This window comes from Ailuropoda melanoleuca, chromosome 1, assembly GCF_002007445.2.
Source record: "Ailuropoda melanoleuca isolate Jingjing chromosome 1, ASM200744v2, whole genome shotgun sequence".
Lineage (NCBI taxonomy): Eukaryota > Metazoa > Chordata > Mammalia > Carnivora > Ursidae > Ailuropoda > Ailuropoda melanoleuca.
This window is the reverse complement of record NC_048218.1, coordinates 79,776,551-79,802,508: the sequence shown is the minus strand read 5'-3', so window position 1 is coordinate 79,802,508 and position 25,958 is coordinate 79,776,551. Positions and strand designations below refer to the sequence as shown.

General features: G+C 51.1%; 2 protein-coding genes across 10 annotated transcripts; both read left to right on the top strand.

The window, feature by feature from the left end:
* The first annotated feature begins 88 nt into the window (after nt 1-88).
* Nucleotides 89-9,296, top strand: AP2M1 (adaptor related protein complex 2 subunit mu 1). Of its 5 annotated transcripts, none has more exons than XM_034661837.1 (12): nt 89-239; nt 2,279-2,395; nt 4,261-4,526; nt 5,296-5,378; nt 5,784-5,789; nt 5,992-6,127; nt 6,217-6,358; nt 6,829-6,972; nt 7,079-7,214; nt 7,317-7,414; nt 7,924-8,035; nt 8,690-9,296. In XM_034661837.1, exons 2-12 carry the CDS (start codon nt 2,322-2,324, stop codon nt 8,822-8,824), a joined length of 1,332 nt encoding a protein of 443 aa, XP_034517728.1. In that variant the 5' UTR covers nt 89-239; nt 2,279-2,321; the 3' UTR covers nt 8,825-9,296. The 5 variants fall into 5 exon arrangements, with proteins under 5 accessions (XP_034517728.1, XP_034517731.1, XP_002915735.1 ...); XM_002915689.4 differs by having other exon boundaries at nt 90-239; nt 6,853-6,972; XM_034661840.1 differs by lacking the exon at nt 5,784-5,789.
* A 1,371-nt stretch (nt 9,297-10,667) lies between these two features.
* ABCF3 (ATP binding cassette subfamily F member 3) lies at nt 10,668-22,306 on the top strand. Of its 5 annotated transcripts, none has more exons than XM_034661811.1 (21): nt 10,699-11,576; nt 11,806-11,965; nt 12,092-12,171; nt 12,685-12,731; nt 12,927-13,024; nt 13,126-13,248; nt 13,416-13,682; nt 13,998-14,078; nt 14,168-14,227; nt 14,324-14,380; nt 14,491-14,513; nt 14,617-14,672; nt 14,772-14,972; nt 15,069-15,145; nt 16,457-16,501; nt 16,580-16,712; nt 17,251-17,339; nt 17,432-17,523; nt 17,710-17,842; nt 17,969-18,056; nt 18,145-22,306. In XM_034661811.1, the coding sequence occupies exons 1-21, from the start codon at nt 11,504-11,506 to the stop codon at nt 18,301-18,303; spliced, it is 2,142 nt and encodes a 713-aa protein (XP_034517702.1). In that variant the 5' UTR covers nt 10,699-11,503; the 3' UTR covers nt 18,304-22,306. The 5 variants fall into 5 exon arrangements, with proteins under 5 accessions (XP_034517717.1, XP_019651350.1, XP_034517702.1 ...); XM_002915688.4 differs by having other exon boundaries at nt 10,713-11,576; nt 11,806-11,953; nt 18,145-18,303; XM_034661826.1 differs by lacking the exons at nt 17,969-18,056; nt 18,145-22,306 and having other exon boundaries at nt 10,668-11,576; nt 17,432-17,553.
* Nucleotides 22,307-25,958: the final 3,652 nt, after the last annotated feature.

Genomic DNA, 25,958 nt, shown 5'->3' with positions numbered 1-25,958 from the left:
GTCGGTAGTTGTAGTTTTGCTAAACCTAGAAAGCTTAAAATTGTAAGCGAGACGGTTGAGGGGCCTGACGGGATATGTAGTCGGCGCCATCGCCGGATGCGCACGCGCAACTGTGTTCGGGGCGGGGCCGCGGCACTGCGGTGAAAGCCGAGGCAGCGGGCAGGCGAGCAGGGGGCGGGCGGACATCTTGGGATCTGGAGAGTGGCCGGGCGGGCCGAGCAGGGGGCCGCGGACACCAGGTAAGCTCGGGATCTGGCCAAGGGTGAGGGAGAACGCCTGCCCCGCTGCCCAGCTTTGCCCTTCCCTGCACCGCGCTACGCGGAAGACTGCCCACACCCGGGAGTGGCAGCAGCCTTCAGATCGGGAGGGAGCTGACGGCGGGGCGGGGGCGCCCGGGCGCGGTTGCAGGACGGGCAAGGAGTGGCGCCCTCCACCTGACCCGTCCGGCGCCTCCCGTGAGAGAGAGACTTACTGGAATCCTCCCAGAGTGGGGACGCCGCGCGGCGCCCACCTCCCCTGGATCGTGACAACCCCCCTGCTCCTTGGCGCCTCCTCCTCTCAGCGCAAGGACAATTCCCCCATCTCCGAGGACAGTGACACCCCCTTGTGCCGCCTCCTTGGACTGTGACAAGCCTCCCACCCTGCGGCACCCCCTCCCCCCAGTTGAGTGACACCCCGCGGCTTTTTCCTCAGGCCTGTGACAGCCCCCGCACCCCCGTGGAGCCATATTTTTCCCGCGACGTCTTCCTCCCCAGGGCGAAAAGCCCACCACCCGCTCATGCCTCTACGCTTGAACCCCAAAGCAAGTTACGCAGCCCCAGCTTTCCCTTATTCACCACTGTCAGTCTCTCCCTGCTGTTTTTCCTCTTCAAAGCCTTGACCTTTGCCACACGAAACTCCTTCCTCCAGATGTCCCCCCCATGCCCCCCCAGCCTGTTGCTGCTGCAGGCTCGCCTGGAGTAGACCGCCTGGCTGTTTCTACCAGTCTTTCCCCTTAACTCAGTATTCCCTTCCTGTCCTCAGCCCCACCTCTGCTGCGCCTCTGGTGCTCTGAGGTCCCTACCACTTGATACCTGTGAACTTGCTTCCTTGCCCCGGGCTCTACCTCCATTTTGCATTTCTTCTCCCAGTGTCTTTGGGACTGAGGGGTGAAATGCATCCTCCACCACCACCTTGAGAGACCTCTCACTGAGTTTGGGAGACCCTGATGGCCACAGTAATAGGCTTTATTTTCCAGTTTGGAAAAGTCTGCTAAAGTCCCTCTGCCCTGTGAAATTAATACCAGAGCTAATTCAGGAAATCTAGAACTAAATTAACCCTTTTTCTCCTTGCAAACAGTCTAAATTAGTTTGACCCAAATAATTTGAATTATTCACGTATTCCGCCCCTTGCTTATAGGTACTCAGGCCAGAAAGGAGTTATGTCATAGGTCTGGAATCATAGACTTTCAGCTAGATTGATCTCTTCGTTTTATGAATCTATACCCTCACCCCCTTATTTTTATTGCATTTGGGAGCTGAGAGGGATCCTCCCTTTTTGAAAGGGAGGTGGTTAAAAATAACTAATAAGCAGCTTGGGTCATTGAAGTGTAGTCTGCCAGGGCTGGGGCCTTTCTACACTGCTCTTTTGCCTGCTTATCTGACTGCCTGGGATTGGTTGGAGCCACACTCCTGGGTGGGTGTCAGGGCCTGAGGCCTCCCTTCACTCCTCCCCATGCCCTGCACACCCTTTCCTGGAATGTTTAGACTTCTGTGAATTAGAGAGCCCTAGGTTCAGGCCCTGCTGTCTTCTCAGAAGGGTAGTAGAGCCTGAGAGACCGGGTGCTCCTAAAGCTGTGCCTGGGGGCCCCAGGCCTGAACCAAGTGGAGTAATTCCTACCGCCATTCCTGCAGCCGCAGGCAGGCCTTCACAGTGACTCACCGGCTAGAGTCTGGGTGAGAGTCTGCACAGGAAGGGGCCAAAAAGGATCCGTGCTGAGCTCAGCACTGTGAAGAGGGGGAGGGGGATACTCTCTGGGCTCAGCCCCAGAAAAGGGAGGGTCAAAATGGCCTTAGAATCCTGGGCCCAAGTCCCTCTCCATTTCTTTCTCCTTCCCAGTGTGGGATAAACAGGAACTGGAGCCTGGCTAAGGGGAGGGGCATGCCTGGGGAGGGCTTCAGGGTCACTTACTGGAGGGTTGAGTCAGGAAAAAAAGCCCAGCCAGAGACCTGCACAACCCCACAGGGGATGTTGGCAGAGGTTCTCAGGCCTTCCCTTACCCTGCCTCCGCCTGTCCTAGGTCTGTTCTCAGAGCGATGGGCCTTGGAGACTGAGCTGCCGCCATGATTGGAGGCTTATTCATCTATAATCACAAGGGGGAGGTGCTCATCTCCCGGGTCTACCGAGATGACATCGGGTGAGTCCCCTGGCTGAGCCAGCTGTGCCCCCACCCTTCATCCCTCCTCCCCAGCATGCAGGACCAGGTCCGTTCCTACCAGAGACTTGACTTGGGCCACCCCCATCCCTCGCTGCATCCAAGAAGCTCAGCTAATACAGCCTGGTTCCCGTTAGGTCTGGTGGTATTGGCCTTGCAATAGGTGGGACCTGTGGAATGGTGTGGCCTCCACAGTCTTAGGAACTCTTGCCCTTCCTGCCTTCTGCTTCCCTTCGTGACAGACCTAGTTGCTGGAGATGAGTGCTTTTGCCCTGGCAGATTAATTCCTCCTTTGAGGAGGAGGGAGATCTTTTTCTGGGGGGTAAAGTTAGTGGCTGGGCTGGTGGTACTAGTCCATCTAAGTCTGGCTCTCAGAAGCCCTTCTCATGGTGAGAGCCTTCACTGGATTCTCTTGAAAGCCTCTCCAGGCTGCCAAATCCTCTCCCACTCCCTTTCTCAGGAGGAGGCAGGCTGTTGACTCAGCTGTTTTCAGTTCCTCTGGGCCACTCCTAGAAGAGAGGTCGCGAGCAAGCCTGAGGCACTCTCCGGGTCACTGAGGGAAGGGCAGGGAGGCCATGCGGCCCTTTCTGGCCTATCAGAGTAGACCTGGAAGAGCTCCTTGTTCTGGGTCCCTCAGACCTTAACAAGGAGGCACAGCCTGCCTTCTCATTCTGCCCCACCCAGCATGCCACTGTTCTTTCCTGGGTGAGGGGACACATCCTAGCCTCAGCAGCTCTAATGACATTAGGCTCCTCTGGTTCATGCTGCCCTGTTTTTCCTCCTCTAAGAGCTTAGGACAGACAGTTACAGAGTGGGCCTTCTACAGTGCCCTAGCTCCTTGGCTCCCAGCTCTCTGGCTAGTGGGCTGGCCTGGCTTTTGTGGCTGTTTATCCATTGGCTGGTGGTGGGCATGAACTAGAGTTGTGGGAGTGCCTGGCTTGCCTGAACCTGGCTGGCTACACTTATCCGCACCCCCTCCTGCCCTGGATGGACCTGCTTGAGCCAGGGCACATACTGTCTTGCGTGCCTTGCTATGCTTTCCACCCCTTGCCTGTTGCTCGTCTGCTTCCACCTCATGGTGTAGCTGCCCACCCCAGTGTGTTGTGTGTCTAATCCTCTCTCTCGTTGCTGTCACTCTCCTCTTCTTGCTGGCGTCATTTCTCTCATCCCATCTCATTGGCTGCCGTAGCAATAGGTAAGCAGCCTATCAGCTGCCACCCAGGCACAGGTGGGTGGGGGGCCCTGCCCCCCATCATTGTTTTCTTCATCTGTTTTCATTCCCTGAACTTGTCCTGGAATTGGATCCCAGACAGGAATGAATGGCCCAGCTCCATGGCCCTTTGGTGCTTCTTCCTCATTAGATTAGAGCCTTCTCTGAAGTCACACTGGCTTTGTCTCACTTCTAGAAGAGCCAGGCCTCCCCACTGGTAGGATCACAAGTGGGAGAACTGAAGAAGAAGCAGGGTATCTTTCTCATTTGGGTGTGGAGCTTACTGAGAAGGTAGGGAGGTGGCAGCTGGGAAATTGGGGCCACGCCTGGGAGTCAGGAACATACCTCCTTAAGCCTGATGGACTTCACTTTATTAACACTACACCTGTCCCCCTGTCATTCCCACCTGACTTCCCTGTCTCTGGTGGCCTTCAGATACCAGCTCAGCTCTGGCTCTCCTCCCGTGCGTCTGCTGGGAGCCACAAGGGAACTGCCCCAGTGGTTTAGACAGTGGCTTCAGGATATGTGTCAGACTTAAGCAGTGAAGGGGGGGAAGATTGTTAGCAGCTGTGGTTGATCCCCATGGAATGAGGTTTGACGGGGTGCTGAGCAGCCCCTGTGTACCCTTTTCCCTCAGGAGGAATGCAGTGGATGCCTTTCGGGTCAATGTTATCCACGCCCGGCAGCAGGTGCGCAGTCCCGTCACCAACATCGCTCGCACCAGTTTCTTCCATGTTAAGCGGTCCAACATCTGGTTGGCAGCTGTCACCAAGCAGAATGTCAATGCTGCCATGGTCTTCGAATTCCTCTATAAGATGTGTGACGTAATGGCTGCCTACTTTGGCAAGATCAGCGAGGAGAACATCAAGAACAATTTTGTGCTCATATATGAGCTGCTGGATGGTGAGGCTGGCAGGGCGGTGGGCCTAGGGTGGGGATGGACCTGACAGGGCCTAGCCTGGAGGTAGGAGCACGTGTGAGGTTCCCTCCAGTGTCCTGTAAACTTTCTTTTCCTGACTGTCTGGTCTTTTGAGCCCTGAAAAGGCCAGTCTAAATTCAGCCCTAAAGGTTGCTCTGAAGTAGAACACAGAAATAGGCTAGCAAGTGGAAGTGGGGAGAGGGGGAGGAGGACCAAAAGATCTTTCAGGGGGCTAGGAACCTAACTGTGGGGGAACCTAACTGTGGGGCTTGGTAGCTGGGCCTCCTGCAGCTAAGCACATTTCCCTCTTACCTTTGTGGTTTGGGCCTTAGTTCACTGACTATCCTTCCAGCTTTCTATCTCAGCAGCTGCCTCAGAGCCTGAAGGAGGGTGAGATATTACCAGCTTCTGGGGTTGCATTATCTCTGTTCCTCTGTAGGTTATGATTTAAAGCAACAGAGTCTTTCTACCTTCCCAGAGTCTGTTTTTTAAGGACTCAGTGCTTCTTGATCTCTTATCCACTGGCCACGAGATTCTTCTGGTTTTCTCTGTGAAAAAATCTGACGTTTTAATTTTGTTCTCTTATGAAGCACAAATCCCAGAGTAAATGCTACAAAGGTAGAGGACATTGCTGCAGATGACCCCATACTCTTCTAGAGCTGTGTTGGCCAGATATGTCCAGGCCAGGGGAGGGATTGGACTGAGGAAGCCTTCAGTTTTTTCCAGGAGTTGATAGTTCCCTTCCTTTTGCAGAGATCCTGGACTTTGGCTATCCACAGAATTCAGAGACAGGCGCACTGAAAACCTTCATCACTCAGCAGGGTATCAAGAGCCAGGTATTCAGTGGGACAGCCACAGTAAGGGTGGGGCCCATCCTCCTCGAGCTCCCCCCTCAGCCTTGTCCCAGCTGACTCAAGAGCCCGCCTCTGACAGGAAGTGCTGACCTGAACCCTCTACCATGATTGCAGGCCTATTCTGCTGTATATGGCCCTCCACCCTAGGAGCAGCCGACTCAGCATCTCTCTTACTGGGAATACTGTTCAAGCAGTTTCCTTCTGCACTGGGGGAAGGAAGGGTGTGGGCTGCCCTGGAGGCCTGGTGTTCCTCAGGAGGAGAGAGCGTGGGCCCTCCTCTAGGATCCAGGCCTTATAGCTGCCTTCTCCTTCTTTTCTGCCTGCCTCTTCCCGTCTGTGCTCCCCTACTGCTTCCTGTGGGCATCACATTGGCCCTTTGGCCTCCAGCATCAGGTAAGCTGTTCCCCCAGCTTCCACCTTTGCAGCTTTGCTCCAGTTTTCTTCAGGCCCTGCTGCATGAAGCTTATGGGGAGGATGAGTTACAGGATGGGGACTAAAAGGGAAGGGGAGTGAGAGTGGAGTGGGGATAGAGACAGGGTCATTGAAGGTGGAGAGGAATGAGGCCATTAGTGTTTTTCTCTGTCCCCCCACATAGACAAAAGAAGAGCAATCCCAGATCACCAGCCAGGTGACCGGGCAGATTGGATGGCGGCGGGAGGGCATCAAGTATCGCCGGAATGAGCTCTTCTTGGATGTGCTGGAGAGTGTGAACCTTCTCATGTCCCCCCAGGGTGAGAGCCCTCTCGTGATGAAGCTGGAGGGGCAGGGGCAGGGCAGGATTCTCATTCTAACTCAGATGTCCCCATGTATCTATCACCAGGGCAGGTGCTGAGCGCGCATGTGTCAGGCCGGGTGGTGATGAAGAGCTACCTGAGTGGCATGCCTGAGTGCAAGTTTGGGATGAATGACAAGATTGTCATTGAGAAGCAAGGCAAAGGCACAGCTGATGAAACAAGCAAGAGGTGCCTGAGCAGGGTTGCTGGTGGGAGAGGGTGGACCTTGGAGGGCTGAGCGGGGCTTGGTCTGTCACAGGTTCTTTTGAGATATCATTTCTGCAGTAATGCAGATCCCCTCTTCCCAGGGGTGTGCTTGCCTGGTTGCTCTTGACATCTGTGCTTACAAGAGATGAGAGGATTGTCCTCATCCTACTTAAAGAGATGGCCCCTTTGTTTGATCCCCAGGGCCGAGACTCTTAAATATGATGGCCTCTGCCCAGTGTGCCTGAAACCTCTGGGTCCAAAGCAGCAAAGTTCTGCTGAGGTGATGAGCTTACAAAGCTCCCACTCATCCCTAAGTCAGCATCAGAGACCCCTGAGTCAAAAAGCTGCATTCTGGTAGTTTCCACAGTCTGTAGTGCAGGCCTCACCCAGCCTTTGGGGGTGTGATAGTCTCCCAGTCCAACTCTCTCCTGCCACTCTTCTGTACCAACGAGGAGACCTTCTGCCCCTGCTCACAGTGGGAAGCAATCAATTGCCATCGATGACTGCACCTTCCATCAGTGTGTGCGACTCAGCAAGTTTGACTCTGAACGCAGCATCAGCTTCATCCCACCAGATGGAGAGTTTGAGCTAATGAGGTGCCATTGGGGTGTGAGGAGGCAGGGGGTGCTGCTGGCCAAGAGAGATGGGGGAGAGGGAGGAGGACAGGCTCTGCTGTGCCAACCTTGCTCCCCACCCCTAAAGGTATCGTACCACCAAGGACATCATCCTTCCTTTCCGGGTGATCCCACTAGTGCGAGAAGTGGGACGCACCAAGCTCGAAGTCAAGGTGGTCATCAAGTCTAATTTCAAGCCCTCGCTACTGGCTCAGAAGATTGAGGTGAGAACAAGGGACTTGGGAAGGAGGAAACACTGTCTCCAGGTGTAGAGGCAGCTGATGTCAGGGTTTGACCGAGCTCCCTGACAGGTGTATCACTTCTAGGTGAGGATCCCAACCCCGCTGAACACAAGCGGGGTACAGGTGATCTGCATGAAGGGGAAGGCCAAGTACAAGGCCAGTGAAAACGCCATCGTGTGGAAGTGAGTCTCCTTCATAAAGCCACTGCAGGGCTCAAGATGCCTTGGTGTACCCTATTTTAAGTTTTACCTTCATTCTCTTGAGAGAGAGAGAGAGTGTGTGTGTTGTGGGGGGGGGTGCCTGTTTCTTCAGGAGCCTCTGCTTGTGCTGTCACCCCTATACCTCTGTATGAGTGTGCACATGCCTGCACCTGGGTGCATGCATGCATTTATTATCAAAATGCTTTCATGTTTTTCCCTGTTTGCCATTGTAATATTTCTGTGAAATAGCAAGCAGGGGATAGCATGCCTGTGTATCTAAGCTGAAACTGCAGCCCACAGTGCTAAAGGAATAGCAGACCCAAGGTTCCATAGCAAGTGGTTATCAGGGTCTTCCCCATACTTTTTGTCCTGGCATCTCTCACAAGCTCTTCAGTTCCTTTCTCCCCCACCCCTCCAAAAAAGCACCCTCCACCTTGAAACTCCTCCAAGCTATCAGGGGCACTTGCTGCTTATTGCCCCTCTGTTCCCAGGATCAAGCGCATGGCAGGCATGAAGGAATCGCAGATCAGCGCAGAGATTGAACTTCTGCCCACCAATGACAAGAAGAAATGGGCTCGACCCCCCATTTCCATGAACTTTGAGGTATGGCAAAGGAAGGGCCTAGAGCTGTGGCAGGGTGTGCTAAGAAAGGTCTTAGGATTGTTCAGGTCAACTTCTGCACCTTACTACCTGCAGATGAGACCTAGAGAGGGGAAGTGACTTTTAATTCATACACCCATTCCTTCCGCCTTTAGGCCTTACTAGAAATTACTATTCACGCTGATAAAAATCTTTGATTTCTTAAGCTGTCATAAAACAATTTTTTGGAAAAATTTAGATTGCTTAAATGCCAAATAAGATACAAAGTTTATTTACAGACAGGAGAATGGGCTGACTTTGCTTTGTGCATGTTAGACATATAATTTTCTCCACCTTATTTTTTAAGCCCATAATATTGAGCAGGATAAGTTCTACAGTGGGTCTTTGGTTGCTGCCTCCTGCTGATTAAAGGAATTGATTCAAGTTATCACAGGCAGGGCCTGACTTCAAACCCAAGTGATTATTAGTTACTCTTGGATATGCCTTTCTATAGTAACCTCTTAAGACCCTTCTTAAGCTTCCCCCAGCTGCTTTCAGGACCCCAATTATTGAAACACCTGTAATAGAGATGAAGTAGGTCAGGGCTACAGAACTTCCCAGAGGAGAGCAGCTGTGAGAGGAAGACTACACTCCTAACTGGAGCTGTCCCTTGCCCAGGTGCCATTCGCACCCTCTGGCCTCAAGGTGCGCTACTTGAAGGTGTTTGAACCGAAGCTGAACTACAGCGACCACGATGTCATCAAATGGGTGCGCTACATTGGCCGCAGCGGCATTTATGAGACCCGCTGCTAGCTGCCTAATAGCAGCTAGCCTGCCTCCCCACCCGCCCTTTTCCACAGGTCTGGGTGCCCTGGGCCACCACACTTCAGTGTCTCCTCCCTCCTGCTTTGCTGCCTTCCCTTTGCACCAGCCCCTGAGTCTAGGTCTGGACCAACCACATTGCGAGCGGGACTGGTGGAGCAGTCCCTGGGCTCCCTGGGCAGGGTGGTTTTTGGGGCTCCTACTCCACCATCCGTCTGCCCTGGCTCAATGCCAGGCTCTGTGTTCTGTGACCAAAGCCAGGTGGGCTCCCTCTCCTCCCCTCCCCTGTGGCCACATCTCTCTGGAGTGGGAGGGTTGGCTGCCCCTCACCTCGGAGCTCCCCCAAAGGCCAGTAACGGATCCCCAGCCCTCAATCCCTACTCTGCTTTGGGGTAGTGTGAGCTTCATTTTGTACACGTGTGACTTTGTCCAGTTATAAACCCAATAAACTCTGTAGAGCGGAGTTGCTAAGTGTTAATGCGGGAGATCGATGGGGAGGGGGACTGATGGGATTGCTCTTGCAAATCTCACGCTGCCTGGTATGAGTAGAATTTTATATGCTGAACTCTCTTAAGGCTCTTGTCTTGTGTTGATTGTTAGGCCCTTCAAGGTTATCCAAGCCCTTATCCTTACTGGTGTTATCCCAGGTCTCCTGTCTCCCCAAAACACAACCTCAAGGGCAAGCAGCTCCACCTAGTCTCAGTTCCCTGAGGGTAGAGATTCAATCCCTAATTCACTTTCAGCTTTAGGCAGGTAGTTTCTAATTAGCAGAGATTAAGCAAGGTTTACATTTGGATTTTCCCGCCATCCTGAGAAACTGACCTCTCAAAAATGTCCTCTTTCCAATTACCCAGGCTTCCCAAACATTGGTGAATGGGTGATAAAAGGAATTCTCTTTTCTGTAACTTCCCCTCTCCAAAGAATCTTGTGATAAGCTTGTCCTTGAGGGGATTGTTCCATACCCTGCTGGTGTGTTGGAGCAGATAAAAGCACATTTGCCCTCACCATCTTTCCCTTGTTTGGCTTCAGCCATTTTAAACATAAAAAATCTATTAGAGAAAATTTCAAATATAAACAGAAGTATCAAGATACAATGAACCTTCATGTCCTATCATTCAGCTTTAACAATTACCAACTCATGGCCAGTTCCCTAGTATCTCATGATTTGTGTTCACACTTAATCCAAGAGTCCTGTGAAATTTTTTACCACTTGTATCTGGATCTAAACAAGGTCCATTGTGGTGTCTGAATGCTATTTATTTTTTTGAGAGGGGGCGGGGGAGTGGGAAAGGGGCAGAGGGAGAGGGAGAGAATCTTAATCGGGCTCGTCACCCAGCATAGAGTACAATGTGGGAGTCAGTCTCATGACCCTGAGATCACCACCAGAGACAAAATCAAGAGTCCAGCACTTAACCAACTGAGCCACGCAGGCACCCCTCGCTTTTTAAAACCTATAAACAGGTTTTCTCTCAGCTCTTGCAATGTTGTTGAAGAAGCCATCGTTTGTAGTTTCCCCCATCAGAATTCCTCTTTCCATCTATTGCCTATGAAGTGGTTGTTAGATCTAGTAGCTTAGCTTTTTAAACTTTTTTTAAGTTTTATTTGTGTAATTTCTACACGTAACGTGGGGCTCAGACTCGGGACCCTGAGATCGAGTTGCATGCTCCTCTGACTGAGCCAGTCAGGTGCCCCAGTTTTTTAAACTTTAGTTGGATGGATCCTTCTCCATGGCAAAAGGATAGTGGATCTTACGTGAAAATCTTGGAGCTAAGTTGGAAGAATACTCACTTTATATGTAAAGCAGTAGCTTTATTTGGGGGAAATTCCTAACTTCAAGAGGGAATCAGTGAAAGTAGCTTTATACACTCATTTACGGGGCTTCCAGGTGTAGAGAAGTCTGGGCTGTGTAGGTAGGGAATAAATACCAATGAATTTGCACGGGCCTATCTCGTTTTCTTGCCCTTTGGCGGTAAGTGAGCTTTTGCCCTGGGGTGATGTTAGGACCCAGTAAGCACAGTTCGCAGAGGTCTGCTGACCCGTCAGAGACGAGAGAACTAACGCTAGCCGCCAGGTCAATACAACAAGCCCGTAGGCCATGGGGACCAGAACAAAACCTGTGGGCCGCCCAGAACTGTGCAGGGAGCTTCTGAGAGCTCAGGGACCGAGCATGAATCAGCAAAGCTCCCGGTGGCCTCCAAAATGGACCGGGCTGGGCGCGCTGAGACAGACGCGCCTCAAGAGAACACAGAATCTAGCGAGGCCCGTGTGCTTTATCAACCGCCCGTCTCTTGGGAGGTTCCCATCCGCGGGACCATCGGTGCCTCGTGCCTGATAAACCGCGAGCGCCCCTGTACCCCGCCGCCGCCGCTGCCTCTCGGAGCTCCACCTCCCAGAAGGCAGCGAGAACCGCACATGTGGCCAGTTTTTCAGCGGAAACGGCGTTGCGCAAGCGCAGAGAGAGCAGCTCGAACGTAAGCTCTGAGCGGCGCTTGCGCATGGTTCCTCCAGCCCCGTTCACCCGGTCCACCGGGTTCCGGGCACCCTGTGCCTTTCTTACGTCACCACTAAGCATGCGCTTTGGAAGGAGGGGCGAGCTTTTGGGAGACCGGCAGGAGGCGCGTCTTGGCTGCGGTCTAACGGCGCCTGCGCGGACGGGAGCCCGACTGGAACATGGCGACTTGCGCTGAAATCCTGCGGAGCGAATTCCCCGAAATTGACGGACAGGTCTTCGACTACGTGACGGGTGAGCCGAACCGAATCTGCGTGCTGGGGAGGCCAAAATGGAAGTCACTGGGAGAACGACTAAGGGAGGGCAGTGCCGGGGATCGCTGCTAGGCCTCTCCTCTGCGTGACCTCTTGTCCCGAGGGCCGGTTAGGTATGGAGCCCAGAATGGGGCCGTATTTCGGGGACTAAAACTGCTTGTATGTCTACCCTACCCGATATCTTCCTCGACCTGCCACGCCCGGCCCAGGCGTCTTGCACAGCGGCAGCGCGGACTTCGAGTCTGTGGATGACCTGGTGGAAGCGGTGGGGGAACTGTTGCAGGAGGTGTCCGGGGACAGCAAGGATGACGCGGGCATTAGGGCTGTGTGCCAGCGCATGTACAACACTCTGCGCCTGTACGTGCCAGGGTAGGGGGATTCGTGAGGGCGATGGGAGGGCGGATGGTAGGGAGACAAGACGTAAAAGAAGGTCGGGTGGACGTAGAGCTTTTGTATTCAATTCCTAACTCTGCGCTTTCTGTTCCTACCCTCAAGGGATGAGCCACAGACCCAGGGAAACAGCCAGGTGCTACTAGACGCCCCCATCCAGTTGTCAAAGATAACAGAAAACTATGGTGAGAGCGAGGGAAGATTGAACTAGCTGTTCTCTGCCCTTGTCTCAGCCTCCACCCCCCATCCATCCAGCCTTCCCCTGGAGCCCAGGACTCCTGGTACCCCTTTTCAACAGAACAGGGATGTAGAAGCTAGTTGATGTCTTTACTCACGGCAAAAGAGTCCACTGATGAAGAGAGTAGGGTTGGAGAGTTTTCCAAGCTCTTAGGTAAGGTAGGAAGCTTATGGGCCTTGGAGCTGGACAGACTTGGGTTTACTTACCAGTTTTGTGACTTTCTATTCAACTGCATGAGCTTGTAGGAGTTGCTTATCTGCCTCAGTGTCTGTATTCTTAATCTGCGAAGTGTTTTTTGGTTTTGGTTTTGGTTGAAATTATGGGGAGGATGATAGCTGTTTCTGGGATTGTGAGGCTTTCCTTTAAATGTCTGTGTCTGTGTCTGGTTCATATTAGTTACTCAAAATGTTAGTTTCCCTTCCCTCAGGGAGAAGGTGACTGCTTTTCTTATCGCTTACAGACTGTGGCACCAAACTTCCAGGACTGCTAAAGAGGGAACAGTCCTCGGTGAGGAGGAGAAAGAAAGGGAGGGGGCTGTGTCTGTGGTGGGGGTGGAAGTTGACTGTCTTTAAATATTGGAGGATTTTTCTGGGGGTTTCTGATTACGTCTTTCGCTGAAACCAGGGTAACTTAAGATGTTCTTTTGGGGGCTCCTTTCTGAGCCTGCAACCTAGGCTGAAATGGTTGTGTTTGGACCTTTAGACAGTGAATGCAAAGAAGCTAGAGAAGGCTGAGGCTCGACTGAAGGCAAAGCAGGAGAAGCGCTCAGAGAAGGACACACTCAAGACCAGCACTCCTCTGTGAGTTTAGCAAGAAGGGCTGAGAAGAGACTAGAGCAGTCTCTATTGGGATGGAAGGGTGGCCAGGAGTGCTAAAAGCCATTCCTTTCTCCCTTTGAAAGAGTCTTGGAAGAGGCATCAGCCAGCCAGGCAGGCAGCAGAAAGGAGAGTCGATTGGAATCATCTGGCAAGAACAAATCGTATGATGTGCGAATTGAGAACTTTGATGTGTCTTTTGGCGATAGGTGAGGGAATGGCAGTGGGGAGGGGTAACATTTTTCTTTTTCCAATTAAAGGAGAATTTGGATAGATGAAATGGGGCTTAAAATAACGTTAGGTTTTTTTGTGGTTGAATTTGCCATATACTGTCTCTAGAGCAGCTCCCTTTGTCTTCTTCCTACTACCCCTGCAGGGTACTACTGGCTGGAGCAGATGTGAACCTGGCGTGGGGCCGCCGCTACGGGCTGGTGGGTCGCAATGGGCTGGGGAAGACAACGCTCCTGAAGATGTTGGCCACTCGGAGCCTGCGAGTTCCAGCCCACATTTCCCTGCTGCACGTGGAGCAGGAGGTTGCTGGAGATGACACCCCTGCCCTGCAGAGTGTGCTAGAGAGTGACACCGTGAGAGAGGACCTTCTGCAGAGGGAACAGGAGCTCAGCACCCAGATTGCTGCTGGCAGGTAGGGCTCCAGATGGGGAATATCCGGAAGCCAGAGTTCTTCAGAGAGTGCCTGTTGTACTGCCACAATCCGTAACTCGCATGCTCATCCTAGGAAGCAGCCGAGCTTGGAACTTGGCACCGTGGAGCTGTAAAGCCCTGTTCCTTCCACAGTGCCCACTGCCCTCACTGGCTTGAACAGGTGCTTCCTGTAGTCTGTTCCTGTCCTGGCAACAAGGCAGCCAGTGGCCTGCTCTCCAACTGCATAGAGTACAGGGCATTCCCCCTAGACTGCCACCATTCAGGCTGAGTGCTGTTCTTCCCACTCCCACTCCAGGGCTGAGGGCTCAGAAGCTGCACAGTTGGCAGAAATATATGCCAAATTGGAGGAAATTGAGGCTGACAAGGCACCTGCCAGGTATTTAAAATTCCCCTTCCCTTCTTCAGATTTCACCTTTCCCTTCTGTCACCTGTTTCAACCAGGTTCTTCAATTTCTTCACTTCTAGGGCATCAGTCATTCTTGCTGGGCTTGGCTTTAACCCTAAAATGCAGCAGCAGCCCACCCGGTGAGTGGCCCTTGCCATTCTTGCTCTGAACACTCTGGCTCTGCCTCTGCCTGTCCTGGTGAACACCTACCCCTGATGTGATTTCTGTTTCTTTAGGGAGTTCTCAGGTGGTTGGAGGATGAGACTGGCCCTGGCCCGGGCTCTGTTTGCTAGGTGAGTCTCCTGGGCCTGTGTACGGATACTGTGGAGGATGGGCCTTGGCTCGTGGGAGGTCACGAGCTGCTGACCTAAAACCTCAAGGCTTACATTCTTCTTTTCTATAGGCCAGATCTTCTGCTGTTGGATGGTGAGTTTGAAATGGGGCACCCTGACTTTGGGGTGGAGAAGGATGGCAACATCCAGGTTCTGTAGCTCTTTAATCCCAAATGTATCCTCCCCCACTTTTCCAGAACCCACAAACATGCTGGATGTAAGGGCCATCCTGTGGCTGGAGAATTACTTGCAAGTGAGTGCCTATAGGTGTTAGAGTAGGTCTAGGGAAGGTCTGGGGGGCTGGAAGTTGACTACTCTCCCAAACTGGGCCTGCCATCCTGTGACCCTTCAGACATGGCCCTCTACGATCCTGGTCGTCTCCCACGACCGCAACTTCCTGAATGCCATAGCCACAGACATCATCCACCTGCACAGCCAGCGACTAGATGGCTACCGGGGAGACTTTGAGGCCTTCATCAAGAGCAAGCAGGAGCGGCTCCTCAACCAGCAGCGTGAATATGAGGCACAACAGCAGTATCGCCAGCATATCCAGGTATGGGGACAGGCAGGGCTGGGGCCCCCATCCCATGGGAATCGGAGTTTGCAGGAGTGAGGGAACCTGACCGGTGCCTCACTCATCCACCCACAGGTTTTCATTGACCGATTTCGCTACAATGCCAACAGAGCCTCTCAAGTGCAGAGTAAACTTAAGATGCTGGAGAAGCTGTGAGTACAGTGCCCTTGACCGGGCCCTGACTCCTAGTCTCTTGATTTCTTCCCTTATTTTGCAGGCCACCCCTTGCCCTCCCATTCTAGATCTCCCCTTTTCTAGAAACCAGCTTTAGTCTCCTCTCCATCAGGAAAGCAGAGCATTTTATACTGATGTTGAGAATTAGTCTTGTTCCCCACAGGCCTAGGCAACCACTAATTTACTTTCTCTAATCTATTTGCTTATTCTGGACATTTCATATAAATGGAACTCTATAACATGTGATGTTTTGTGCCTGGTTTATTTCACCTAGCATAATGTTCTTGAGATTCTTTCATGTTTTGGCCCATATTGGCACTTCCTTTCTTTTTATGGTTGGATAGTATTTCATTGTAAGGACATACAGTATTTTGTCCATTGCTTTATCAGTCGAGGGATATTGGAAGATTCCTCTATTTTGGCTCTTCTGAATAACAGTGCTATGAATATTTGTGTACAAGTTTCCGTCTAGACGTATGTTTTCTATTCTCTGGGGTATATACCTTGGAGTGGAATTGCTGGGTTACAAGATAATTCTATGTTTACCTTTTGGAGGAACTGCCAAACTGTTTTCTAAAGCAGCTGTACCATTTTATATTTCTACCAGCAATGTCGAGGGTTCCAGTTTCTCCACATCCTTTCCCACACTTATTATCTGTTTTTTTCATTTTAGCCAGCCTAGTGGGCGTGAGTGATACTTCACTGTGGTTTTGATTTGCGTTTCTTAAATACTAATGATGTTGAACATTGTAGGCTTAATCTTAAAGCGACTTTTCTAGAGGCGCTGGTGGGGAGGGGTAGGGAGGAGAGCCTAAAATCAAAGGCTTAGGTTTTTGTACTGTTGAAATATTTATCACGGTGTCTTAACTGGTAGGCCAAAAACCTACAAAAAGGATAACCCTATTTTTCAGCATATAGTGAACTAGAAGAAGGTATTCTAAAATAAGAATGTAGGGGCGCCTGGGTGGCACAGCGGTTAAGCGTCTGCCTTCGGCTCAGGGCGTGATCCTGGCGTTATGGGATCGAGCCCCACATCGGGCTCTTCTGCTGGGAGCCTGCTTCTTCCTCTCCCACTCCCCCTGCTTGTGTTCCCTCTCTCGCTGGCTGTCTCTATCTCTGTCAAATAAATAAATAAAATCTTTAAAAAAAAAATAAAATAAGAATGTAGTCTGGATGGTGGGAGTACAAGCTTTTTCTAGGTTTTCTCTGAACATATATTACTTGTGTAATAAGAACAAATAAAGTTAGTTTTTAAAGCCATAAATGTAGTCTGCCCCCTCTCTCCTCAGACCAGAGCTGAAACCTGTGGACAAGGAGTTGGAGGTGGTGATGAAGTGAGTGCTGGGCCGAGAGGCTGGTGGGGAGCTTGTGTTTCTGGCTGCTCCCATGTTCCTCATCACCACCTCCTGCAGGTTCCCCGATGGGTTTGAGAAGTTCTCACCGCCAATTCTGCAACTAGATGAGGTGGATTTCTACTATGATCCTAAGCACGTCATCTTCAGCCATCTCTCCGTCTCTGCTGATCTCGAGTCCCGCATTTGTGTGGTATGGTTGCTGTTTCTCGGTTCCGTGAGCTGGGACTCTCCCACCCCAGCACATGGTGTGGATTGGCCCAGATCCTCCGGCTGCAAAGGGAAGTGGTATGCAGGAGCAGGAGTTGGCCTGGGCCAAGGACTTTGCTCTACTTCCCTGCAGAGATAGAAAGCCTGGTTGTGGTATTTTCTGAATACATAGAGCAAGACTTCATCTTCCTAGGCTCAGATCTGAGTTTTCTCAAACCACGGAACAGGGAGCAATTCGGGTGAGATTTCAGGGCTTGACTCTTCCATTTGCTAGCTTAGTTACTAAGTGGAGCTATCAGCCACCTCACTCGGGTCTTGGGAGGATTAAATGCCCTGCACGTAGTAGGTATTCAGCTGTCAGTTCCCTTTACGTCTTTACTAGCTCCTTTGTTTTTCTGTATAGTTCCTTAATATTTTTTTTAGTTGTTGAAGGAGTCATTGGTCAGAACCAATTCTCATTTCCTTTGCTTCTGTGTTCTACACATGTCTGCTCTTCAGCGTTCTTGTGGTTCTTTTTACAGGTTGGGGAGAACGGGGCTGGGAAGTCTACCATGCTGAAGCTGCTTATGGGGGACCTGGCACCTGTGCGGGGCATCCGGCACGCTCACAGGTAAAGCCCCCAGGCCCCAACGACTCTGTAGCTACACTCCTCGATGGGCACTGCTTTCCACCCCATCTCTCCACCTTTGTTTCTGCCTGTAGGAATCTGAAGATTGGCTACTTCAGCCAGCACCATGTGGAGCAGCTAGACCTGAACGTCAGTGCTGTGGAACTGCTGGCCCGCAAGTTTCCTGGTACCTCAGGGATTTGAGTTGAGAAAAGAGGTGACCCCTACAGCTAGGCCTATCTTGGGTGGGGTGCTGAGCAATGAGCCCTGAGTCTGGGTATAAGGACATGGGCTTTTGGAGGTATGGCTGAGGGGAGGGTGAAGGGAGGGAGTTAGGTCAAGAACCCACTTGATGAGGTGAGGCCTGTTCCAGGGCGGCCTGAGGAGGAGTATCGTCACCAGCTGGGCCGGTACGGCATCTCTGGAGAACTGGCCATGCGTCCTGTTGCCAGCTTGTCTGGAGGCCAGAAGAGCCGGGTAGCCTTTGCTCAGATGACCATGCCCTGGTGAGCTCTTGCCTTCTTCTCTCCCCATCTCCTCTAGTAGTAAATGTTTGTCTTGTCTTCATATCAGGGGAGTTCGTTTTCTCCCATCCCCCATAACTGCCTACCTCCCTGGGTACTGCCTTCCAGCCCCAACTTCTACATTCTGGATGAACCCACAAACCACCTGGATATGGAGACGATTGAGGCTCTGGGCCGTGCTCTCAACAATTTCAGGGTGAGTGTGCCTTCAGGCTGCCCACTCCTCCCCAGGCCTCAGCACCGCTTTGGCCCCCCTAAGTGCTTCCCGGTCTCCTCTCTTTCAGGGTGGTGTGATTTTGGTGTCCCACGATGAGCGCTTCATCCGGTTGGTGTGCCGGGAGTTGTGGGTGTGCGAAGGCGGTGGCGTCACCCGGGTCGAGGGGGGGTTTGACCAGTACCGTGCCCTTCTCCAGGAACAGTTCCGCCGTGAGGGCTTTCTCTAGGGCCACCAGGCTGAGGACTGTGCCCAGGAAATGGACTGGTCTCTCAGACCCCTGGGCCACCATGTAGGCAACCATCTCTAGGCCACAGACTTCCCCTGACTTTGGGGACAGCCTTATTTCCAAATCTCCTTTTGACTGGAGCATCCTCTGCACAGCCCAGGGAGCCCCATCTAAGTGTCTGTGAGGACTGGTCTTCAAGGGAAGGAGTGGGAGGTGCCCTCTGGTTATAGATTCCGCCCCCCCCCACCCTGCCTCGGCTCTGACTGGGCCCCAAGTGGCTGCTGTGTAAATTAAATTTCCCCCTGCATCTCCCTGGCCTCATCTCTGCTGCTCCCTGGCAGGGCTGCAGTGCTTGTCCACTGTTAGGGGGTGTGGGCTCTGTGGTTTGGGATTTTTGTAACACTTGTATCAATCATGCAGATGAAGCCATGGCAGCATGAGTCTTGTCTCTGGAAGGGGAGAGGTCATTAAAGCCGCTGGGGCTCAGAGGTCACCTGCCTGACTTCGGGTGGGCCGAGCTGGCGGACTCGAGGGCAACGTCGTACATCCCTGGAGTGCTGTTCCCCATAGCCCAGGCTCAGCCTCCACTGAAGGGGGTTTGGTTTCTGCTGCCTCAGCCCCAGAACTGATGCTGTAACCTGGCCTCCAACATGGTTTGTCATCTGCTCAGTCCAGTGGTCTTGACTTAGGTTCACCCTGCTTCTCTGATCTAGACCCTCAGATGGAGCTGAAGAGAAACCAAGAAACTATCTTTGTCCCCATTTTGCTTGGGTGGTTTCATGTTCTTTATTTTCCCTCGAACCATGTAGGGGGGCCCGGGAAGTAGGGAATTGAGAATGGGGTTGAATGGGAAGAAACAGCACTTTGTTTTCAGTTGAAGCGATCTTGGAGAGGAGATGTTTAACAGAGGTTGTATGACTTAAAATATTGTTTCTTGAGGACTCAGCTGCTATATGTAATTGTTAGAAGACACTAAAATAGGAACCTTGCATTCCTGAAAGACAATGGAGAAACCAAGAGTCCACAGAAGGAACTTGCTGGCTTCGTGGAGAATTGTAGTCCTAGACCTCAACCTAGGATTCTTAGCCCCTGAGGCTATCGTGGTGTGTAGGTAACTGGAGGAAAGAGCCTGTTTTGGAGGAAAGGAGAATAAAGACAGGAACGCTCTGTTTACTACAGAACAGGTGCTGATGGACACAGGAAGCTGGCCAAGGGGCCACTTGTCAGCCAGCCTCCTCAGCCTCCCTCCCTCTCAGAAGGACAGCCATGTCTGTGGCCATGTGCACCCTCGAAGTCCTGAGAGCCTTCTCACAGCCGCTCCCAAACTCCCACCTCAGGCCTGCAGGTGGGCCAGTCGGGGGCCATCTAGGGTAGTCTCCATGCATGCCTGTTTGCCGGGCTCTCGGCCCGTTCACCCCTCAGTAACTCGTGAATCCTGATAGGAGTCCTCAACTCGTCAGTCAGTGAAAATGCAGCTGAAGGGCTGTGACACACAGTCTGCTGCTTCGGCAGTGGTTTTGTGTGCAGAGAGCACAGGCCTTGGAGTTGGGCCTGAGATCAAGTCCCAGCAACATCACTAGTAATCGAGGGAGCCGCCAACATGAGCTGGGTAACCACAGCAAATCACTGAACCTTTTGGAACACCTTCCTCCTCGGTTTCTTTATAGGATTGTTGTGCGGATTAGCTGGCAAGCACATGATGCATAAGCACTCAGAGTGATTCTTGGGTGACCAGTCTGTGATTTGAAGACTATATTTGAGGAAAGAGGTAAATTTTTTCGAGTGACTCCCAAACTCCAGTTTGGGCTCAAAGGAAGGAAAACTTTTTAAAAAGCTCAGGCTGCTTTCTGAGAGTGAGTTTCCCGTCTCAGACTGTTCAGCCCTGCCAGGATCTGGAGAAGGGCTCTCTGGAGGAGCACTGGTTAGCCTCTGGGTCGGCTTCCAATTTTATGATTCCATGAAAGAAATGTGAAGAGTTTTTGTGTATGACAATAATAAGCCTATACTGCGGGACTTCCAAAAGGTAGGAAGAATGAATTGTAGCAGCTGAGAAAGAGCCCGCAGTAAGTGTGTAGAGTGAACTTCTGAAAATCAGGGGAGGGCAGTTGGCAAAAGATGCCTGTCTTGAGGGATGGAAAATGTGGGCCAGTCACCCAGCTCCATCTTAGCATGGAACAGGGAGAGGAAGGTGACACAAAAGACTTCCGTTGATCACTCCAGGTAACCCATCATGGCAGCCACCCCTTTCATGCTGTGGAGACCCTGTCTAACTCCAACCACTGGGAACCTAGCTGATCCTTCCACAGCTGCTGGTGCTGGAGCTGCCCTGGCCCCGTCAGGTCTTTAAACCAGTCCAGAGCTGGCGGGGTTGAAAGGCCTCAGTCTGCAGGGTCTTCACTGAAATCCTGGCCTCCCTGCTTCTGCTGGCCTTCCCACACTCACCAATGCCTTCTCAGTCCCTGCTTCTGCTGGTTGGTTCCCAGTGGACCAGGGTGCGACAGGTCTCTGTACCAATCTCCCTGCCGCTCAGAGATGCCAGTCACAGAATTATTTATTCCGATGCGCTATTACTTGAGATTTGTTTGAGGTAGACTTTCTGCTAAGCTCTCACTAATTTCCAGGTAAATTTTAGCGAGTAGGAGAGAAGGTGCCTTTTACCCTGTCTGGCCATGCCCCAGCCTGATCTGTCATTTTGGAACAGAACATCCTACTAGGAGCTGCTCCCCAGGCCTTTTCTGGTCCAACCACAGATACAAACCAAACAACACCCTGATAGCATCAGAGCACCGTGCCTCAGCCTGAGCATGCAGACTGGATGACAGCCTCTGGGAGGCACCTGGCGGGGTGGGTCCATAACCTGACTGCAGGGCTGCGAAGGTTTTTCAGACCTGGAGCAATGGACTCCGCTTCAACCCCACGCTCCTCCAAGTGGGTTTCCCGGCACTGTGCTCCCCCATGACAAGCTGTGTGCAGTTAAGATCGTAGTTCCCAGGTTGCCTGGATATCCTTGAATGGCTTCCTCTTTTTTGCATCTTCTGTGCATCTTCTAAGCTCAATTAAAATGCTTCGTAAGTGAATATTTGGGAAAAACTGATGTGAAAAAAAGTAGAGAACAACATTGGAGGAGGAGAGAGCAGAGGCAAGGAGACCAGCAGAGAGACTGTGACTAAAATCCAGCCCTAAGGACATGGGGTCAGGCTGTTGGAGGCGGAGGTGAGACCCGGGAGGGTGGTGTGCAGACTCAGCAAGAGGTTTTGAGCTCTGCGCAAATGAGGGAGGGCTTCTTTTTCTTGGCCTGAGTCCTTAAATAAGTGAAATGAAATGAAAGCTTTGGGACACCAAGACTTTAAAAAGGGATCCTTTTAAACCTCCCTTGTTCAACACCATGCTAAGGCAATCATAACGGTTAATATTTATTGGGGTCTTTTGTAACAGGTACCATTGTAAGTGCTTTGCTTGCGCTAAATCAGTCCTCACAACCCTGCAAACTGGCACAGTCATTATCGCCATTTTACAGAGGAGGAACCGGAGTTGACAGTGGGTGTCAGGGCAGGATTTAGGCCAGGCTGGCTCTAGACCTCAGCTCTTAAGTGCTACATAGCTGCCACTTAGCTCCTACTGTGACAGGCTGAACGGTCCTTAATTCCAACACTTAAAACTCATCATTAATTGCGTGGGGGAGGAGAGGGGTGAGGTTGGAGCAAGCTTCTCTCAGGAGGGCGAGCTGATGAGTGGGAGTACCTGGCACGGGCTGACATGTTAGGTGCTCAGTGAATTGTTAAGTGATCCGAAAACACGTGGTATAGTATAGGGAGGAGTCTCCCTCGGGGTGGGTTAGCCCCACTCTGCCACTGAGGGCATCTTGGGCAAGTCAACCTCTCCTGAGTACATTCTCCTTACCCACAGAATGGGCATAATGCAGTTTGTCCTGCCTGCTTCTTTGGATGGATTAATTGAAACAAGGTCTTGTATAAACTGAATAAATTTTTTCATAAACTGTAAAGTGCTATGGATCCAAAGGGTATCATTTCATGGGAGAACTGATTGGGCAGCAGCCTAGAGCCTCTTCTGGAGATACAGAATCAGACCTGAGCGCCCTAACACTCAGGGCCATCATCAAGATGTCACCCCGGGAGGGCCACCCCACAGCTCTCCTTGCCTGCTGCGCCAGGCTTCAGAGAGCGTGTGTGCGGGAATGCCGCCTGAGCCTGCCTAGCACCCGCCGACTTGCATGGAGTTGGGCAGAAATCGCAGTGTAATTGCAGCCCATTATAATGTGTATACGTCATGCCCTGTCGGTAATTCTAGGTTTCTGTTTTCTTTATGTTAAATAGGTGGTTTGGAAGTGATTCCTGCTTTACTGTATATAGAGAGACCTTTGAAACCCTAAATTAGAGTACATGAATGTTTGTCAACCGACACTACAACATTTTTAACCCTGAGGAATGCTTCACAAATGTTCCTTTTGGTCTTGTCCTCCCACTAATCTTGTGTTAAGGGGCTCTTGCTGAGTTATTCCCATTTTACAGAACAGGAGCTTGAAGCAGAAAGATGTTGTGTCTTGCTCGGGTTCAGATACCTGTTTTTGTATGCAGAGGGGCCGAGAACCAAGGTATGTGGGTTTCCAGCCTCACCACATCTCTCCAGATCGCTGTTCTCACTTTGTTCCACAGCTCTTTGTACAATGGGTGACATTCTCCAGAGCACGCTCAGGGTCAGGAGCCCTTTGACCTCGGAAGTATTTGAGCCCAGGAGGAAGGTAAAAGACTATGAGTCTGATTTGTTTTAACTTGTAAATTAGGGAGCTAGCTCTGGAATCAGAACTGCATTTGAGTCTGCATTCTATCATTGAATGGCCATGTCACCTTGGCAAGTCAACCTGCTCAGTGCCTCAGTTTCCTGATCTATAAAATGAGAACAATAATGGTCCTTATACTATAGGTTTGTTGTGAATATTAAATAAGATAATACAAACAAAACTCTCATCGTGGGCCCACTAGTTCCATAAATGTTGGCCATTATGATGATAATATTTGTTGTGACCTTCACTGCTTTGCTGATCTTTAGTGAGGTAATATTTATGATGCCCTGTGGCTGAAAACCATTGTATTTAGTCATGGTGCCTCACCCAAAATGACAGGTACCTACACCTCCAACTTTGTGTCCTTGGGCCTAGAAAGGACTCCTTGGATTCCTCTCCCACTGCAAAGACTTTTTCCCTAGATTCTTCTACACATACACACATGTGCCCCCTCTAGTTCTTTCTGGATGTTCTACCCTCAATCTGTTCCATCACTCTACACTTTGTTCCAAGTTGGGAATTTCCATCAGTAGAGAAGTCTAGGTTTTTCTTGACTGCTAGGGACCTTGAGTACAGTCATGCTGAACCTTCTCACCCCCAGAGATTTCTTCCTCTTCTTCTCCCATGAACTCCACAGTCAGAACAGATGTATGGCACACCCAGGACTTGGAAGTAGAGTTATCTCAGAGAAAAACTAGGAAGAGCCAATAAACAATGATTGAGATGTAGAAGTCATTCAAGGGATTGTATGTGTTTGGTGTCAGGGTTGGGGGGCCATTTAAGAACTCTCAGGTGAATGAGGCACAATTCGCCAAGGAAGAACAAGTGATTGGAACAACACATGACATGTGATTGGAATCAAGAGTGCCAGGATCCTGGGGCGCCTGGGTGGCACAGCGGTTAAGCGTCTGCCTTCCTCAGGGCGTGATCCCGGCGTTACGGGATCGAGCCCCACATCGGGCTCCTCTGCTATGAGCCTGCTTCTTCCTCTCCCACTCCCCCCTGCTTGTGTTCCCTCTCTCGCTAGCTGTCTCTATCTCTGTCAAATAAATAAATAAATAAAAATCTTAAAAAAAAAAAAAAAAGAGTGCCAGGATCCTGCGATGGAGAAGAGAAAATATGAGAGACCAAGCATTTTCAGTGGGTCCCCAGACCTGCTGGCAGGAGGCAGACTCTATCTGGTGACTTGACCTTTTAGCAGGTCTTGCCTTCAGAGGCCCTGGAGGCTCTACTCCATCAGAGCTCAACGCCACAGGCCCCAGAGCCTTCTCCACTAATTCCCCCACTCTGTTCCACCCTCATCTGGATTCCTTGGCTTGTGACTTGGCTTGTGTGGCCTTTCTCACCCAGAGAGGATGTGCCGACCAGTGAAGTTGGATTTTCAGGTCTCTCGTCAGCTGCGTTTTTAATGACACATTAATTAAAAACTGATATCTGGTTTATATATCAGTCTCTTCCAAGACTGTGACTTGATCTAATGATAATATACAGAGCACTGTGTACTGAACATTGTTCTAAGCGTTTTACATGAATTGACTAATTCTCACACCAAACCAGTAAGGTATGGATTATCTTTAAAAGTGAGAAAATGGAAATCTAGAAAAAAATTTTTTTATTTTTTAAAAATTTTGTTTGACAGAGAAAGACAGCCAGTGAGAGAGGGAACACAAGCAGGGGGAGTGGGAGAGGAAGAAGCAGGCTCCCATCGGAGGAGCCTGATGCGGGGCTCCATCCCAGAAAGCCAGAATCACGCCCTGAACCGAAGGCAGACGCTTAACAACTGAGCCACCCAGGCGCCCCTAGAAAAAATTTTTAAAAAGCCAAAGAAAACTTGCTAGGGTCCAGCCAGCTCGTGAGACTCTGAGCCGGGCTTGTGCTGAAGTTGGTGAGCCGGGCTTGTGCTGAAGTTGGTGAGCCCAGAGCTCCAGCTCGCCCGCTCTAGCATAGCAAGGTGCCTCGACCCCCTCGATACTTAGTATCTGAGGTGGTGAGGAGCAGCTCGTGCTGTGGTGACCTCAGCAAGTACTGGAGCCCAAGAAGGGCCACATCTGAGCAGCCTACAAGCCCACCTGGGGCATACTGCCATGTTTCAAAAGATTATATGAAACCTAATTTGTGAAATAATTATTTTCCCATTAATATTTAATCAAAAACATAATATGGTACTAATCACAGCTTCTGATCAACCTTAAATAATCACAGTTGCCAACCCAAATTAGTTGATTCCAGCCCCAAGAAAAGAAACACTGTTTTATTTAGCTTGGCCTCTCTTCAGGGATAATGTCTCTGCTCCCGTCTTACTGTCTTCTCAGAGCCCAGGCTGGAGTGTTAGTGCCCCGGAAAATGATGGACTGCAGCCTTGGGCTTTACAAGGCTGCCTCTCTGGACACTGGCTACTTCACCTTGAATCATCTGGGCACATGCATGTTAGGACTCCATGCCTCACTGATACGCTCACGAATGGGACAGCCAGGAAGGGTTAGTCTGGGTGTTTGGGTGTCCGAGGAAACAGTGTTCCCTCTGACTTGACATTTACCAAAGAGCTAATCTTGAGGTTTAGCCTTCCCTTCTATAAAATGGGTATGCCAATCCCCTGTCCTTGGGCTGATTTACTCAGTATTCTGATATGAACACTGTCCGGAGGTGAAGCTCAGACAGTCCCCCTCCCTTGACAACTGGAGGGTTCTTCACAGAACAACTTCTACACGCCTTTGTAGGGTGTGTGCAGTGCAAGTTCTCTGGGGGGGCCTGCCTGGGAGCAACGAGCTCAGGTCCAAACAGCCCCACTGAAAATAGCTGATGGATGTAACCCCAGGGTGGCCCTCCAAGAACTTGGAAATGAGGGTGTAAGCTA

Excerpts from the sequence above, each read along its gene's own strand:
- AP2M1 (XM_034661837.1), top strand. The coding sequence starts at position 2,322 with ATGATTGGAGGCTTATTCATCTATAATCACAAGGGGGAGGTGCTCATC. Across the intron at positions 7,215-7,316 it reads TACTGGCTCAGAAGATTGAG|GTGAGGATCCCAACCCCGCT; the intron begins GTGAGAACAAGG and ends TATCACTTCTAG. Across the intron at positions 7,415-7,923 it reads GAAAACGCCATCGTGTGGAA|GATCAAGCGCATGGCAGGCA; the intron begins GTGAGTCTCCTT and ends CTCTGTTCCCAG.
- ABCF3 (XM_034661811.1), top strand. The coding sequence starts at position 11,504 with ATGGCGACTTGCGCTGAAATCCTGCGGAGCGAATTCCCCGAAATTGAC. Across the intron at positions 12,732-12,926 it reads TAAAGAGGGAACAGTCCTCG|ACAGTGAATGCAAAGAAGCT; the intron begins GTGAGGAGGAGA and ends TTGGACCTTTAG. Across the intron at positions 14,514-14,616 it reads AGATCTTCTGCTGTTGGATG|AACCCACAAACATGCTGGAT; the intron begins GTGAGTTTGAAA and ends CCACTTTTCCAG.